Here is a 16850-nt window from a genome sequence, read left to right as displayed (position 1 = left end):
CTTCATGTCCTATTATGGCAAGTGTCTTAAAATGTCAAAAAGTAATTTACAGTACATAGAATCCACTGACAACTGAATAGTTCGGTCTTTGGTTTCTGTACGCAATCAGAAGTTACTTTCTGGATGTTCTTGTAAGTAGTAAAAATAAACAGTGGAACCTCGATTTTATGTTTCCATATTTTGCATTTTCCAGCAATATACATTCAATCTTGATGTTACCAACATAGCAAAATGTGTAACATTTTAAGTTCTTTCAGTTTGGTCCCCTGAAAAACACACTTCATGACCACAGATTTTCATCTTAGCAGGCAAATTAGTTATACTGCCTTATCCATTTGCTCAACTGGAATCTGTGGTATACCCAAGAGGGGGGGGGTTGTAACCCCCTTTTTGGACAAGCATTCCTAAGAAAAAGAATGTCAAAGGAAGAAGGAGAACAGACTGCTACAAAATGTATCCATAACACTCCCTTTTGAAAATCCTGGGCATGCCACTGACAATCAATGCAAATATGGCTGGCATGTGAAGATGACTGTGGTTGAAACACACAGATTAATTATCTGAAAAAAATTGCCATCACTTCCGTTAGAATGAATACACCTATCAGTACTGGAGAGATGGAGGGAGTTTCTGCAACACAATAAAATTAGCATGATATGACTTGAACCTCATACTAATCACTTAATCACATCAAACATAGGCAGTACAGTCCAGGAATAAACATCATTCTTCAGGAACTGTCTACCTTTGGACTGTAAATTATAAACACAAAGTGAAAAGACGAAACAACACCATTGTAATGATCTTACCCCAAATAATCTACATTCATCTTCATTACCACATCTGCAAACAAATTAATATATTTAGAGAAATACAGTGTTCATATCATAAAAGCAGGAACAAGAATTATTTCCTGCAGATCATAAAAAACAAACACAATTTTTAAAAATGCCTTCAACAGTTCGTACTATATTGCCAATACTTGTTTTCGCTTCATATTTCTAAAAGACACTACCAGCTGGTACTTGTAGCTTGGTTCCAGTTTAAGCATTCACCTCTATGGTATCGAAGTTAGTCAGCCAGTCTGTCTTCATACACAGAAAAAAAAACCTTACGACTCTTCCCACCCAAATGTACGAAATACTGTTATCAATTCGGAGAAAACATTCACATGAAGAAAATAATAAAGGTGGGAGCATGGGGGAGGTAAATTTAGGGAGGAGAAGAATAAGAGGCAGTCAGTGAAGCAGAACTAACAAACTATCTACTTCTAGTGACAACCTTTCATCACTTGAGTAGTTTTTTTGGTTGTTTTTTTTTTAAGGACATTCTGCGAGCAGTCAACTTTCAACATACTAATAAAATGTACTTCCATTTGCAACTATGGTGTTAAGTCAGGGTGCATTCTATACATTAACACATTGAAAGTTGCTCAAAATGAACAGACGCTAGAGTGATCTAGGAAGGATGGACCAATAAGAAATTTTTACCTACAAAGTACCAATATAATTGATCAATGAAATAGAATATATGTCTACAAGTGGCCTGTAACTTAATGAAAAATTATGACATTTTGTTATTATTTTTACAAGTAAAAAAGGTATAATACACATGCAGTTTAAATTCGTACAGCAAAACCTACTGAAGTCACCTGGTTACGTTTGCAAATTAAGGAGGTTGTGGCATAGTGGTAATTCTATTGCCCTGTGATTCAAGGAGTACTGGATTTGAATCCACCACTGCACAGTGGTTCAGATACCACATTAAACTGTAGGTCCACTCCTGACTCAGCATAAAGGGGATTTAAACTTTCATACACACCCACATGCACCTGTCAGGTTTTGTGGACCATATTATTGATGATGTCACCAGGCAACTGAGCAAGATTTGAGTCCAAACAAGCCCATTACGTAGTTTTGGCCTACATTATAGCATTGTAAAATCCTTCACAGGGGGGGGGGGGGGGGTCAACTTTTAAAATGGTGACAGCAGTTGGGAAAGAAAATTGTGATGTGATGACAAGATTTCTGAGAATAGTCTGAAGTAAGAAATCGTGCATTTTAAAAGAAAATTTAGCCACTCCAGGAAGCTGCTGTAGTGGTTGCTGGGAGCCTGATCGACTCATGTGCCTATTGGCTGCGGTTCCAGACCCAACGCCAGATAGGAGCATTCGCTGTATTCGATTTCTTACTCCCGCTATTCTTTACCTCATACTTTGTAAGGTGGTAAATGCAAGGTAAAGTTCCCCGTGCATATAGCATCATGCCTTCAGGGTTCCACACATTCTCGATTTCAGCCATTTTGGAGGTGATGTGATCAGCACCACTCTCTGGCCACCTCTCATACCAATTGATTTAAAGCTGGGCGAGTCCCAGAGCCACTTAAGTGTGGGGGACAAGGTTGGAAAAATTCCGAACTTAGATCACCAACAGCAGGAATCAAATCTGGGTCTCCCACGTGGCCTCGTCTTCACATTGGTGTGTGATACACATCACAGTTTTTTTCATAACTGCTGTCACCATTAAGGATTTTCCAATGCCATCACATGGGGGAAAACAACGTAACTGGTTTGTTGGGACTCAATCATGCTCAGTGATGTCATAGTAATATGGTCCATTGTAAGTAAATACTGAACTACAGGTCAAGTTAAACCAGATTACTCATCTAAGGTGTGTCTATTCCCAATACACACTAATACCATGAAAATATCAGAAAAATACTCTTAAACCAAAGTGACTTATAGGTTATACTCACTTATCTGAGTCATCCATATCGGGACTAACAGCACTAGCAGGCTCCTCAGGCAAGACCATGCTCTTATCCTTACGACCTGAATATCCACTTAAACTGGGGGAAAGTCTAGATGTTGGCACAGAGACTTGAAGGGCTTGCGTTGGTTTCACAAGTCCACTCTGATTAACCATTACAGTATGCTGCAGAGCGTTATTGACAATCAAAAATTGCGGCTCCTGCGTATCCTTGTTTGGTCCGCCGATAGGCACCAAGAAGATTCCACCCTGACCAGATTGCACCAACGAACCCCTGGACGAATCCTTGCTCGTCTGCGGCTGTCCGATCAAAGCTGTCGTCATGGTGGAAGGGTTCACAATGCGAGGCTGGATCGGCCTACAGGTGGTAACTTTCAATCCGTTTAGCTGGTTCACTGGTATATGCTGGGAGCTGCTCGTCGGAACGTTAGGCATATTTGGACCTTGTATTGGAGGTTCACTATGTTTCTCGATGACTATATATTTCTTCCCTTGTAAGGTAAAGACTGACTGAAGAGGATACGACGAACTCGGTACAGGCATTTTCTTCTTCACGCTGAATGAACTGGGGCTCGGAGGAACCCAGGTAACGTTCCCATTACTAGGAATCACGGCCGGCAACGTGGTGGCAGCAGTAACCGGTGGATGATCGGGAAGTAATCCCGGCACCTGGGAACTGGGCACGGCATTTGTGCTACCGCTGATGCCCCGTGAACTTTCACCGCAAGCCTGTGGTAACTTCTGAAGCTTTGGCAATTTTGAAGTTCCGGGAGGGAAAATTGAAGCTGGAGATTTTCTTCCCACTGCCTTTACAATTTCATTCACTGGCATCAATGGAGGTGGAGCTGTTGCAGGTATGAGCAATGGCTGCACTGCATTTTCCTTAGATTCTTGTTGACATTTCTGAAACAAACAAGCAGTCTTGCACTAAGTAACCACAAAGATACCAATTTAAAGCAATACAGCTCAACCTCAATTTTATGTTTTTCAGGGAACTAATGTGAAAAAACTTAAAATGCAGGAATTTTTTATAACATTTTGCTCTATTGTGACCATGAAGATTGAATGTATAGTGACAGAAAATATAAAATCAGGGTTCCACTGTATATACCGTGCGTTCATTTCGATCTGCAGCCGAGAGATCGGGAGAAGCGTGGCGGGCAGCGCTGACGGAGATGCCGACATTTGCGGCCTGTAATGCCCGCTTATTTTTATAGACATATGCAGACATTTATATAAATATTGCAAAACGATCACTAACCTGTGTTATAACACGCAAAAGTTCTTCTGTAATTCATCCAAGTTCTGCTCTTATATACACAAAAAAATACGCTTTAGAAACGATGTTAAGAGCCACAGATAATAAAACATTTTAATCATAGTTTTGACCAGTAACGTCCTGCTTAAGTTTATATCCTTGAAAGAGTTTTGTGCCGATGGGGATCGTTTGGAGGTTTTGAATGTGCAACACTGTATCAAGATTACGCTGTAGAAGAAACCGTTAAAAGTCAATAGTGTTCGTGAGCTTCCTTGCAATCCGAAATCTCCGAGCTCGAGTTTTTTGTTCCTTCGCGACTAGATGAAGACAGAGTTGTAAATATAGTGGCGAGCAATGTAAACCAAGAGCGTGTTAATTTCGTACTGTGCGCAAGAGTGTTATTCTTGGTTACTTGCAGTTACTTGTTTGTGTTATTGTAGTGTGTATGTGTGACGTGTCAGTGAGACGATTGGAATGCCAGCCGCAAGATTCACGTTAGAACAAAGATTTTTTTATGTATGACACGTACCTACGTGAAAACAAACTCGTGTCGAGACGTGTGTAGGTAATTTGTACAGAAATTCCCATGCGTTTCAACTCCACACAGAGATACGGTTAGACATCTTGTCCTTAAATTACGAGAAACTGTATCGTTAAATTTTAAAACACCTAAGCAAAAACGACGGATTCTAACCGAAGCAAAACTCAATGATATTGGTGCAGCGTTAGAACGTTCTCCAAACAAACCTCTACGCCGTGTTTCACAAGAGGTGGGCGTGTCAAAATCATCGGCACATACAGTCACTAAGCTACTAAAATTAAAACCATACTCTTATAACACAGGTTAGTGCTCGTTTTGCAATATTTATATAAATGTCTGCATATGTCCATAAAAATAAGCGGGCATTTCAGGCCGCAAATGTCGGCATCTCCGTCAGTGCCGCCCGCCACGCTTCTCCCGATCTCTCGGCTGCAGATCGAAATGGACGCACGGTACTATTTTGTAAGAAAAAAAGGATGGAAATATTTTACCAGTATTAATGTAAAAATTACCTAATATATAAGAATGTGGGGCTGAGGCAATCAGTATATGTTTACACCAGCCTAAGTTGAGTTCAGTTAAAACTCACCTTCACCTGGTGATACTTTGTGAAGTTTAGGTTTGTGACATTTGCGAAAAGACACACTTTTGCTGCACTTCAATATCATGGAAAATAAGCAACATTTTCAATGTATATTCTTCATTTATAAGCCAATATTGTGTAGATATCTCAGCTATTTTGTTTGAGTTGAGTTTTAAGTCCACTTTGTGCACAGATAGGCTAATTGTGACTGGGTCTACAAGTAGGATCCAAAAAATTGTGCAATGTGGCTCCACCGGGTATTGAATTTGGGAGCTCTTAATTAAAGGTTATGATGTTAACATTATGCCATCGGTGATGCCCTTTTAGCTATTTTAATGGTCTCATTTGTAAACATGAGAACCTTTTAAAGCAAAATAATAATAGATTTCTAAGGTTGTGTGTTCCAGAAGCTATTTCACTTTAATATGGAATAGTTGAAAGGAAATACTTGTGTATCTAAATTGGGAAATGTTCTGAACAATTGTGAAGAAGACATTTTCTTGGGATATCAAGCAGGTGATTTCCAGATAGGCCTCCGAGCTCTCGAGAGTTGCCACTCTCATCTTCAGGGATTGAAGTGATTTTCTCTTCAATCCCTGAGGATGAGAGTGGCATTGGCTTTTGAAAGCTTGGAAGCCTATCCAGAAATCACATGGTTGATATCCAAAGAAAACGTCTTCATCGTTCGCCGCCAGGAAGCTTGCTTTAAGAACTTTAATTGTTTAGCACAGGGTTAGAGCAATTTTGCAAAATCAAATTCCCTGACGTTCCTACAAACATTTTTATGTTAAATATTTCTCCAAACCAGTTCTAAAGATCTCAAGAAAGAATGAGAAAAAAAAACTGTTTTCCTTTTTAAATGTTTCTACAAAATTTCATCATCTTCTGTTAGTGGGAACCATGTTACTCAATATTAAAGTATTGGTTTTTGTTTATCTTACTTCACTTTTCTGTCACTTTTAGTTAATCATGAAGATGAGAAAGAATGATGATACGATGAGATGGACGAAGGGACAATTACAAACATAGCGACTACACAACATGAACCCCACAGATGAAAAAACTGGCTGTAAGTCTCGATAGTCTGCAAAATGCAATCCAAAGTGTATACCCCGCAACAGGTTAAGTTTGCAGCAGGTTTTATGTATTAAACCGCGCGAGAACGGCGCTCAGCATCTCCCGTGCGAGTCTTGCCTCTACCACCGAGCTGTTCTTATCACAGACATTGAGAAAATCGGCAGTATTGCAGCGGAACTATATTCTCCACGCACGTTTGGGTCTACATGGGCGAAAAGTTGCTGCAAACTTAACTTGTCGCGGGGCTTAGTAACGTGGAAGGGAGGTCAACATTGGGTGTCTTCGGAAAGGGTCAGCCCTTACACCCCAAGTTTTGGTAAATTGTGCCAATCGGTACGTGAATCAGGTATTTTTTCAAAATTACAAAAGCTCAGCTTTGTAAACATGGAGCCAAAATTAAATCAAACATTCAATTTGGTGAATAATTCAAATAATTCAATTAAAAATACCATAATTCAAAAATTAATGCAAAGAAATAATGTGCTTTACAACAAGATATATGGTAACCATTAAGTCAATTGATTGATTTGGTATATTTTACTTCACTTTTCTGCCACTTTTGGCTAATCGCGAAGATGGAGATGAGTGATGATTATGATGAAATTGATGGACACTCACAAACAACCATGCCCAGGCCGGGAATCGAACCGGGGACCGCTGGCATCATAGTGCGATGTGTTAACCACTCTGCCACAGAGGCCGGCTTAAGTCAATTCATGAATGATATAAATACGGCACAGATAGTAAAAGACATCTGCCAATTTCAAAGTGTAATAAACTTAATGATATTTGTTCCTAACACCTCTCGAGTTAAATGTGGAAAAACACAAAAAAGTGTGACAAGTCTACAATGATTTGAACAATATTAGTGTGAGACAAGTAGTAAGGTCAATAAAACCAAGTATCATATATATTTTAAGCCAAACACCTGCCCTGCATTAGACAGACACTGACACAGTAATCATTAACTGTTCTCCAAATCTTGACTAAATGACTTGAAACACTTGTATATTTTCAACAATAATATATTATGTTGTTTTATGTGAAAACATCTTGGTATATTTAAATGATTCAGAAACATGTAATAAATAACACACCAAAGTGAAAGAAAAATCTCCAGATAGTTTTTATAATGTTTCACCTGTGTAGTTGTGAGAACAGTGGAGGGAGGTGCTACAAATTTTGCAAATGAGGAGATATTCTAGTTTCAATAAAACAAAGAATATTCCTCTGCAAGTATTACAACCCTACATTTACTGATTTTATGAATAGTCAAACAAGAAACTTTATATGTAGTCTAAAACAAATATTTCTCCATACAGTGCTGTGCAAAAGGTTATCAATAGAGCCCGGAAGTTTGGCAAAATGCCTCTTTTTATCTACTGCATATATTGATAAAATTTTTCCGGATATACGTTTCTTATGTTGTTTCGAATGTTTTAGAAGCCTTTTCATTTTGCCTATTTTGCCTATTTGGGACCACACTGCCTATTTTTAATTATAATGCCTTTTTTGCCTTTTTCAATGAAAATTTGACAATTTTTTTTTAAAAAAATGTGTATATAAATTATTTTTCTCCCATAAAACGTTGTTGGCATTTATTTTTCTTCCGTTTATTATGTGAATAATTTTCGCCTTATTTAAGTAATATTGATCTCACGCAAGTTTCAACATTGCTGAGGAGAAAAGTTTGAGAAAAGAGTATTTCATGCTGAGTTAGGATATTGCCTTTCGGTTAACATTTCTTGTGCATGATTGACTGCTTAAGTGGACAGGTTGATTTCGAACACAAAGAAGATATTTCTGAAATCTCCCTCTCGAACCCGAAAATTTCAGGAAGTTGCGATTGAGCTTAGTTTACCTCAGCAACCAGTCTTAACGAGATGGGGAACCTGGATATCAGCAGCTATATATTATGCTAACAACCTTGAAAAAATCAGTGAGATGATCGATGCTCCTCCAGAAAATGAAGCGGCTTCAATTCGTGAAGTGAAAAAAAAAACTGTGCTATTCAAATTTATTTTTGCACATTATGGTGCATTGCCAGAGACAATTACAATTATAGAATCCATGAAAATATTCGAGGAATCTATGCAGCAGATGATGGAAGTGCTGGAGAAAAGGGGTCAGCTGTTGCGGAAAAGCGCAAACAGGTAGTGAGTGCAAATGAGAGGACCTGAAACAATTGAAAACAATGTGATATTCTAAAAGGTAAAAATGCTGTTACCGAAATGAATCCAGCTACATTAGCTTGTTTTATGTATGCTCCAATAACTTCTGTCGAAGTAGAAATATCATTTTCTATTATGAAAAACATTCTCTCTGACAGACGACTATCAATGAATGTTGAGAACTTAAAAAAAGCACCTTGTAGTTATGTGCAATGAAGACGGAGAAAATTGAAATGCTCTTCCCAATTTAGATTTTAACATTTTGCCAGAAATTAGAGATAAAAGTAAGAGACTTCCAAATGTGCCTTTTTTGGGTTTATTTTGCCTTTTTTTAATTTTTAGTGCCCATTTTCCACATTATAAATGCCTTTTTGCCTGCCTATTTTAACGAAAATAAATGCCTGAACTTCCGGGCTCTAGTTATCAACATAGTGTTTGTCTGTGATAACTTGTTTCAAACTTCATAGATTCAAGTGAATTTTTTTATATTTGGCAGATAGGTAGGTTCATCGGAATCAACAGGTGGTAGATCATTTCAGACTATTTACAAAATAATTGAAAATCTTTATTTGATTTTTTTAACCTAGCAAAAATGACACTTATTTTTATCACCGTAATGCATGAAATCTTTGTCTAACAATCACCAAACTAGTCACCGGTATCAACATACTATAGTAATTTGTTTCAAAGCCCTTAGCATTGATCACAGCCTGGCACCTGCATGAGAATAAAAGTGTCATCTTTTTTTGCCAGGTTGAAAAATCTAATAAAGATTTTTAATTATTTTGTAAATAGTCCGAAATAATTTACCACCTGTTGATACGGATGCACCTACCTTGCTGCCCAACATAAAAAATTCACTTGAATCTATAAAGTTATCGGAAAAAATGCAATGCTGATGAACTTTTGCACTGTAGCAGCCATGTCAAACTCTCAGACCATATGCAACCTCCATCTTCCCTTCATGTGGCCCACATTTGACGTAAACTGAAGGTTGAAAAACAGCCCAACAATCAAGAATAATTGACAAATATTTCCTGTTCACAAAAACATACTGGGAACATTGAGAAAATTAGTTTAAAATTTAAAAAAGTGTTAAATCTCTTGGAAACAAAAGTAGAATTGTCCATAAGCACAAATCTTGAAAATTTTATTTTTTGCAATTTTCAGTCTTCTCCTACCATCTGTCATCTATCATGTGAACTACAACCATGTGGCATAGCTCCCGCTTGTTCTGCAGCAGATTTTCTGAGTTCTTGAATACGTCCTCATCAGCATTTTGAGTGAGAGAAGGAGCTATGCCACTTACTGATGGCGTCTGCAATAGGAGTGGCAGAGGTTGTGTTGCAGTAACCGGTGTTAGATTTAATATCAGCCCTGAAGTTAAAAGATCTCATGTCTATAATGTCTTATATTCCTCCAGTTTTTCATGGTGTTTACCAAAAACTAAAATCCACAGAAACAATGGACAGTGAAGATACTCCAGAAGACATATGAAGTTGTCTTTATGTAGATCATATGTAACCATGTGAACATGATTTACACTGAGGCAAAAGTATTTAAGCCTTGTTTAAAGTATTTGATGTGCTAGATTGATTTTTCCACATGGGTATACTACAACAATATACCACACATGTTCATAATAAATGGTATTTATATTGAAATTCATATTATTCCTTTTGAATAATTTACCTAACAATATGTTCAGAAAAAAAATACCCTTTGTTATACAAATTATGACTCAACGCAATGCTTTAGAAAACTCAATTTATTTCCATTTCTTGTCAAAGTGGTATAGCTCCCTCTCTCACTAGACCCCTCAATTGTAAAAAGCATTTCTTTTTCTGCTAAATGGTATCAATGACTATGAAAACATATTCCAGCTTTATTTTTCAATAAACAAATGCAGATTATAATTAAATACTTTTCATTGTAATTATAAATATATGTAACCTTGTAATTAATCAGTCCTGAACAACTTTTTATTGTTGTCACTCACTATATTCTAAGATGTTTATTCCGGGTTCGATACCCGGTGGAGGCACAAGTGGTTTGGATCCCACTTTAAACTGTAGGTCCAGTCCTGATTAGCCTTACTGTGCATAAAGTGGATTTTAAACAACAAATCAAAAATCTAAGATGTTTATTGTTAGTTTTATACAGCTCAGGGATGAAGCATGTTCGTGGAGGGTTAACAACTTTTCCTTGAGGAGGAGGGGTTTCTTTATATTGCCAGCTGACATGATTATTGGATAATTTTCTTTTTTAGTTTTCAACATCTCCTGAAGGGGAGAGGGGGAGGGATGGCAATCTCAAGTTGAGACATCAACGGGGTGAGGTTCGAGACGTGCAGCCTGGATAATTTTGACATTCATTATGCAGCCCTACCTACAAATTGAGTTTGACATGACAGCTATTACTTACAACCCTATATTTACTAATTTTCTGAATAGTCATGCAATAAACATAATCTGTACTAAATAGAAAATATCAAAATCTATAAGTAAACGTTCTATAGGAAACTTACCATGCAGAGATATCCTTCAGTTTCGTCTGCCAGGGACCCTCCCACACATTCAGGATGGAAAAGGCACAAACACATGCGACACTGCAGTGTGGGCACCAGCCCCGACATTCCTGGGCATCTTATTGAACAGGGTTCAAAGATTTCTGCAGATTTGGGGACCCTGAAATTTTGATTTGTGCAAAGCTTTTTTAAACCTTGCATATTTTAAAAGAGAAACCACACACTTCTAATAGTTAACATTCCCGCATTGGAGAACATACAGACCATGCCATTATATTCTCTAGAACTTCTCCATGAGTGTGTTGAAGCATGGAGACCTCAACTTACCTAAGTGGATTGTCCTTCAATTTCTTATATGAGGGATGAATGAAAAATAATGTTTTCAACTTTATAACTCATCAGCAGAGCCCGGATTTTGATCACCTAAAAATCTTTGAAAAATGACCCAACAATTCGTGTAAAACTCAATCTGCTTATTGGAAATAGTATATATATTTATACTGTACATTTACTTTATGGATCACAATCAATAAAATTGGGAAGAATTCACAAATACATGTCCTCGCCGAAGCTTCAAATGAGCAGCTTTAGATGGCTTTTATCTTCAGCATTTTAAGTCCACTCGACACCTAAACTCACGAATAGAAGAAACAGAAGTCACGCCCTCCTAACCACAAATATCGGACAAAGACGCAAATGTTCATGCTGAGTGACCTTCAAAAATACAACGTTCAGCTGCACCAACAGTTAAGCTGTCGCTTTCCTTTGATTCTCGAGCACGCGTTATTTATTGTTAATTTTCAAAATAAACTTTTTTGTTCATTCCAAAACAAACAATTTAACAATTGCTTCTTCACCTTGGTGTGGACTGTGAATAAGCATTTGACAATGTTGCATTTCACGATTTTCAGACAGGCTTTGTTGAGCTGATAGTTAAACACAGAATAAGTACCGCAAGATAACATTCAGACAAAACAGAAATTGTTGAACTTCTTATGTTTCAGCATGCAATGACACAATTTTTTTAAAAAATGACCTAAAAATGATGCAAAATTAAAAAAATTACCTAAAATAAAAAATGACCCAAAAAATTACATTTCTGCAACCTGAAAAGGGTGGCCAGAAATTCTGTACTAGTTACCAATGTCTACGTTGCACCAGTTAAAAGATGAAATGTCATCAAAATCCGGACCCTGCACATCAGCATTTGGCAGCAATGGCAGATTAAAAGATACAAGCACAGATTAATTCCCTGATTAATTTCAGTGTGTGGGAAATGGTTGTATGGAGTCTGTGTGTGTGTATGTAGTTATAACTTTGAAATGGAGGAATGTCCGCGCAGTTCAAGCCATTTACTGAATTTCTCCCTGTTGGAGGCTTTACTCCAAGTGGTATACACTAAAGCCTGCAGATGAGTGTGTTGATGTAAGTAGTGTGCGTCATTGGGTCAAAAGGGATCAATAAGTGCAAACCAAAAAAGGTCGTGACAAGCTGGTAATACAATGGCAAAAATGGCAACCAACTTCCTGTGGTGATGGAGTAAAGAGGAACAGCCGAGAAGTCTTGTCATGATGTCTTGGCTGCATAAATGTGACCCATGAAAGATGATTTGATTTTTGTTATTTAGTGTCAATTTTCTTCCACTTTTGGCTAATCGCAATGATAAGAACAAGAGATGATATGAGATTGATGAAGGGACACACACACACACACACACACACAAAAATATGCCTAAGTTGGGATTCGAACCTGGGCATCATAGCACACTGTGTTAACCAATCTGCCACGGTCAGCTGGTCCAGGAAAGACACGGACCAAATCTTATGATTATATGTCAATGACGTTCCATTACAATGTACAATGTAGTGGTGGAGAAGTGACACCGAGGCAGATCATAAAGGTTAAACATTGCTAATAAACGCCTAATGCTCATCAATGTCCAGGAGTTCAGATTCTTATCTCTATCATGGGGCTGGGTTAAATCACGATACCAGTTTGTTGTCAGAATCTAATCGTAAGAATTAGTTTGCATGATCACCACAACTATTTTAGAGTTTTCAACCACAAATGCAACTGATTTCTCAGCCATCTCTCTCTGCACCCTTGCTACAGAAGTTGGCTGTCATTTGATGACCAAATATTGTATTCTGGCTCGTGACAGTTGATTTGTGCAATGTGTGTTTACATGCATCAGATGTATCTGCTGCACTGAGGTCTGTACACTCCCAAACAAACCAAAGTGCATAATACAGTCATCCTGAACTGATGTTCCCTTCCTTAAAGTCCCTTCACATTTAGCACTTGTGAATTGTTTGTCTACTGCTTGAAGAGTGGGAGTGGCTCCACAAATGTGCCACTTGGTGGAGCCACTGTTCAGCTTAAAGTAAGGTATCGTACTACATAATGATGATAAAGTGTCACAGATGATCCACAAATACTCCACTGAGTGGCACTACGTGAAGGAACCCTTATTGTTGAAATAAGGGTTGTCCAAATCAAGCATACTCATCAGATATATTCATTTTTCTTTGATGAGAGAAGTCTTTTGTTCGATTAGTTGAAACCTGGGGAGTGCATAAACATAGCTACGTATTGTGATGGATAAAGGTCTGATGAGGAATCAGGAGAAAGGAAAGACTGTCTGCCAAAGAGTCGTCATACTGCATGACAATGTGAGCCACACATTGCTAACATGTGATGTACCACTATGCAATGGTTCAGCTGGGAATTATTTGTCCTTGCTTCAAGTCCAGACCTGTTGATTTTGATTTGTTTATTGAGAGAGCCCAACAGGCCGAGCCCAATGATAGTGCTCTAATTACATAATATTGCTACAATAGATTCAGTGTTCCAGTAATACAGGGTCCGGTGGAATGAATAGCCTGATTTCAGTCACGTAGTACGGCGTCACTGTTGCGCCTGCGCAACGACGTGTGTGCACGCTGCATTGAGGAAGGACTGCCATTTGTAAGTATGGCCTTGTGGAGTTCGGAACATCGAGCATTCGCCGTTGAGGCGTATTTCAAAAATAACGAGTCTCCAATCACCGTGCAGCGACTCCTTCGTCACCATTTCCAGGTGGGCCGACATCAGAAAGTCCCGGAGATAGGACAATTGTACGGTGGGCGCAACAATTCAGGACTACTGCATCGTGTACAAAAAAAAAAAAAAAAACCGGGGCGACCAAAGACAATGGACCCAGGAGGGAGTGGAGGAGGCCCGTCAAGCACTGATCCGAAGTCCCCGGCGTTCTGCTGCTGGACACGCCTTGGTGCTAGGAATGTCAGATCGTTCCATGCGGCGCATCATCCATGAAGACCTCCAATTCCACCCCTACAAAATGCAGGTCGCACAGAAACTAACCAAACAAGATAAACATGCCCGACGAACCTTTGCGTTGCGTTGCTTGGAATTTTTAGCAGCCGAGCCGCAGATGCGAAACAACATACTGCTGTCTGATGAGGCTCATTTTGATCTGTACGGTGGTGTCAATAAACAGAATTACAGATACCGGGCGCCATTTAATCCTCGTTGGCTGCATGAGCAACCACTGCACAGTGAACGTGTGACAGTGTGGTGCAGTGTGGCATCATCAGTCCATAATTTTTTGAGGATCTTCATGGACGTGCGGTAACGGTTAATAGCGATCGCTATGTCCAAATGTTACATGACTTCCTCCTTCTAAGGGTGAACAATGACATATGGTTTCAACAGGACGGGGCAACAGCCCACACGGCCCACCGGTCCATGACTGTCTTGCGGTGTCATTTTGCTTGTCGATTGATTTCCCGTTTTGGGGACATTCATTGGCCATCACGGTCACCCGATTTGACTGCCCCTGACTTCTTCTTGTGGGGCTACCTGAAAAGTCAAGTGTACGCTACACATCCTCATACCGTGGCTGAATTGAAGGCAAGGATACGTACAGCTATGGAGGCGATCCCATTGGACATGCTGGAGCGGGTGATGCGAGCTTTCGTTCGCCGCCTGAAAGAATGCGCTGAACGTGATGGCGAACATCTGGCGGACGTTATCTTCAAAACTAAGTAAATTGGCATGTATGTAATGGCATCTATTATTCTTTGTTTTCAATGTGTGTGTCAATAAATTATTCGATTTGTTTTGACGTTCTGTCCTTTTTATATCCTACTATTCATTCTGCCGGACCCTGTAGTATTTTTAAAATTGTATAAACTCATTGCAAAAATATCAATTGTGTCCTTTACACATGAAATTGTGTTGAAAGAGTTACACGCTCTCCACACCGGAGGGGTAGCAAGAATTGATGTTTTTGCTCTCTTGCAAATAAATATTTTGTGCTTGGGATGTGTTTTGGAAACGGGAACATTAAATGTTACGGCTGATAAGTTGGAATCATCTATTAAACCGTTATTTACTTTATACAGAAGGGGCAGGTCATTTACTTGTCGCCGGAGTGCTAGTTTGCTGAAGTTGTTCTCTGAAAGTAGATTATTTATTGTATGAATCAAATGTTGGATATTCTCCACAGGCTTTGAATTTGAGGCATCTAAGGAACATTTACTGAATACATTCTAGTCTATGAATTGAGTTGGATTCCAGATTACTGCGCATATTCTAGTTTTGACCGTACGAGGGAATAGTAAAGTACTTTCAGTGGTTCTCTTATCGTGAAGTCGTGGCTTGATCGGATTATAAAACCAAAGTTTCTAAAAGCGTTGCTAGTAATAGTTTCAATAATTTGAGCTTGGTGTGATGTGACTCATATTTTTGGACTTCTCAAACATGAACTGAAAGGTCACAAAGTTCAATTGCAATGTAGAGGTTGCCAAACTGTTGAAGCAACAATTGAACCTTTTTCTTCTATGTGAAGGGAATTCCATAAACTTTTTTGGCTGATGAGATGTCTGCTTCAATACTATGCAGTGCTTACAATTCGTCACTCAGTATACAGTGAGGTACACAATAAATTATACTTAATTCATTGCCCGTTTCCTTTGGGCAACCTCCATACACTGACAAAACTTCAGGTCTAGCACCAAGTGGCCACAAATATAAAGAACAATGATGTTCAAAGAACAGATTTCTACTTGAAAATAGTTCAAAACATGATTCCATTTCATAAGAGTATTTAGTATAGAATTTCTACCGTAACTACCAGTAATACTCAGTACACTGAAGTGTGTTGATTTTTCCAAAAACGTAGTAAATTTTCTTGATATTCCCAGACTTTTCCAGGTTTTCCCGACTGGTAGACATGTTGGCAGATTTTTTCTTGTGAAATGCACAATCAACAATTTCAAGAAAATGTTATGAATAATAAACACACACACTATATGCACAATATCTAAATTGATTTTTTTAAGAGAATATACATTTAGCTTCCAAACACAAGACATTCTCTAAAGAACAACGTGTATAAAGAAATATTTCATTATGAACACTTGCAACTAGTACTTACCATAATTATTGCTCATGGCTCTTCTGTTCCTGACAGGTCTATCTTCGTTAGAATGTATAGAATCTGCTTCCTTGTAATATATAAACTTTCTGTGCTAAAATCTTATTGTTAACTGTTCTAAACATATTTACAGTACATGACTGTAATATTTTATCCCATAGATTCTAGAGAAGTCCTGACATCGGAATTCTTTCAATAACCATTCAAGGAACATCATGATTATATGTGAATATGTCACATGTATACCTCACTTTACACATTCACGTAATGTGTATCCTTCACTGAACATTATTTAGCAGTGTGCTTTGATAGAAGGGTTATAACCAGCAATATGATTTTACCCCCTTTTAGTATAAATACTACGTGGGTTTCATGTGATGTCAGGATGCACACAGCCACCATGTTTGTGGCTAATTTTATGTATTGTTTGCAAAGAAACATCCACCACGTAGCGTTCGTTACATCTGCACCAACTGCATGTTTGT

The 16850-nt window shown here is 38.4% G+C and overlaps 1 protein-coding gene across 2 annotated transcripts in view; it reads right to left on the bottom strand.

The window, feature by feature from the left end:
• Window positions 1-16850, bottom strand: part of LOC145981051 (uncharacterized) — a 71202-nt gene that overhangs the window by 28593 nt on the left and 25759 nt on the right. The window contains exons 7-8 of one of the 2 annotated variants that reach the window (XM_083114153.1): window positions 10926-11085; window positions 2755-3671 (exon numbers count right to left, since the gene is read on the bottom strand). The exons of the other annotated variant lie outside the window; for it this stretch is intronic. Coding sequence (XP_082970279.1) covers window positions 2755-3671; window positions 10926-11085 — 1077 coding nt within the window. The remainder of the gene's footprint in view (window positions 1-2754; window positions 3672-10925; window positions 11086-16850) is intronic. 2 annotated transcript variants of the gene reach the window in all.

Source organism: Lepisma saccharinum, chromosome 28 (genome assembly GCF_977018435.1).
Source record: "Lepisma saccharinum chromosome 28, izLepSacc3.1, whole genome shotgun sequence".
In the NCBI taxonomy this organism is placed as follows: domain Eukaryota; kingdom Metazoa; phylum Arthropoda; class Insecta; order Zygentoma; family Lepismatidae; genus Lepisma; species Lepisma saccharinum.
The sequence above is the reverse complement of the archived record's forward strand: the minus strand, read 5'-3'. Positions and strand labels throughout refer to the sequence as shown.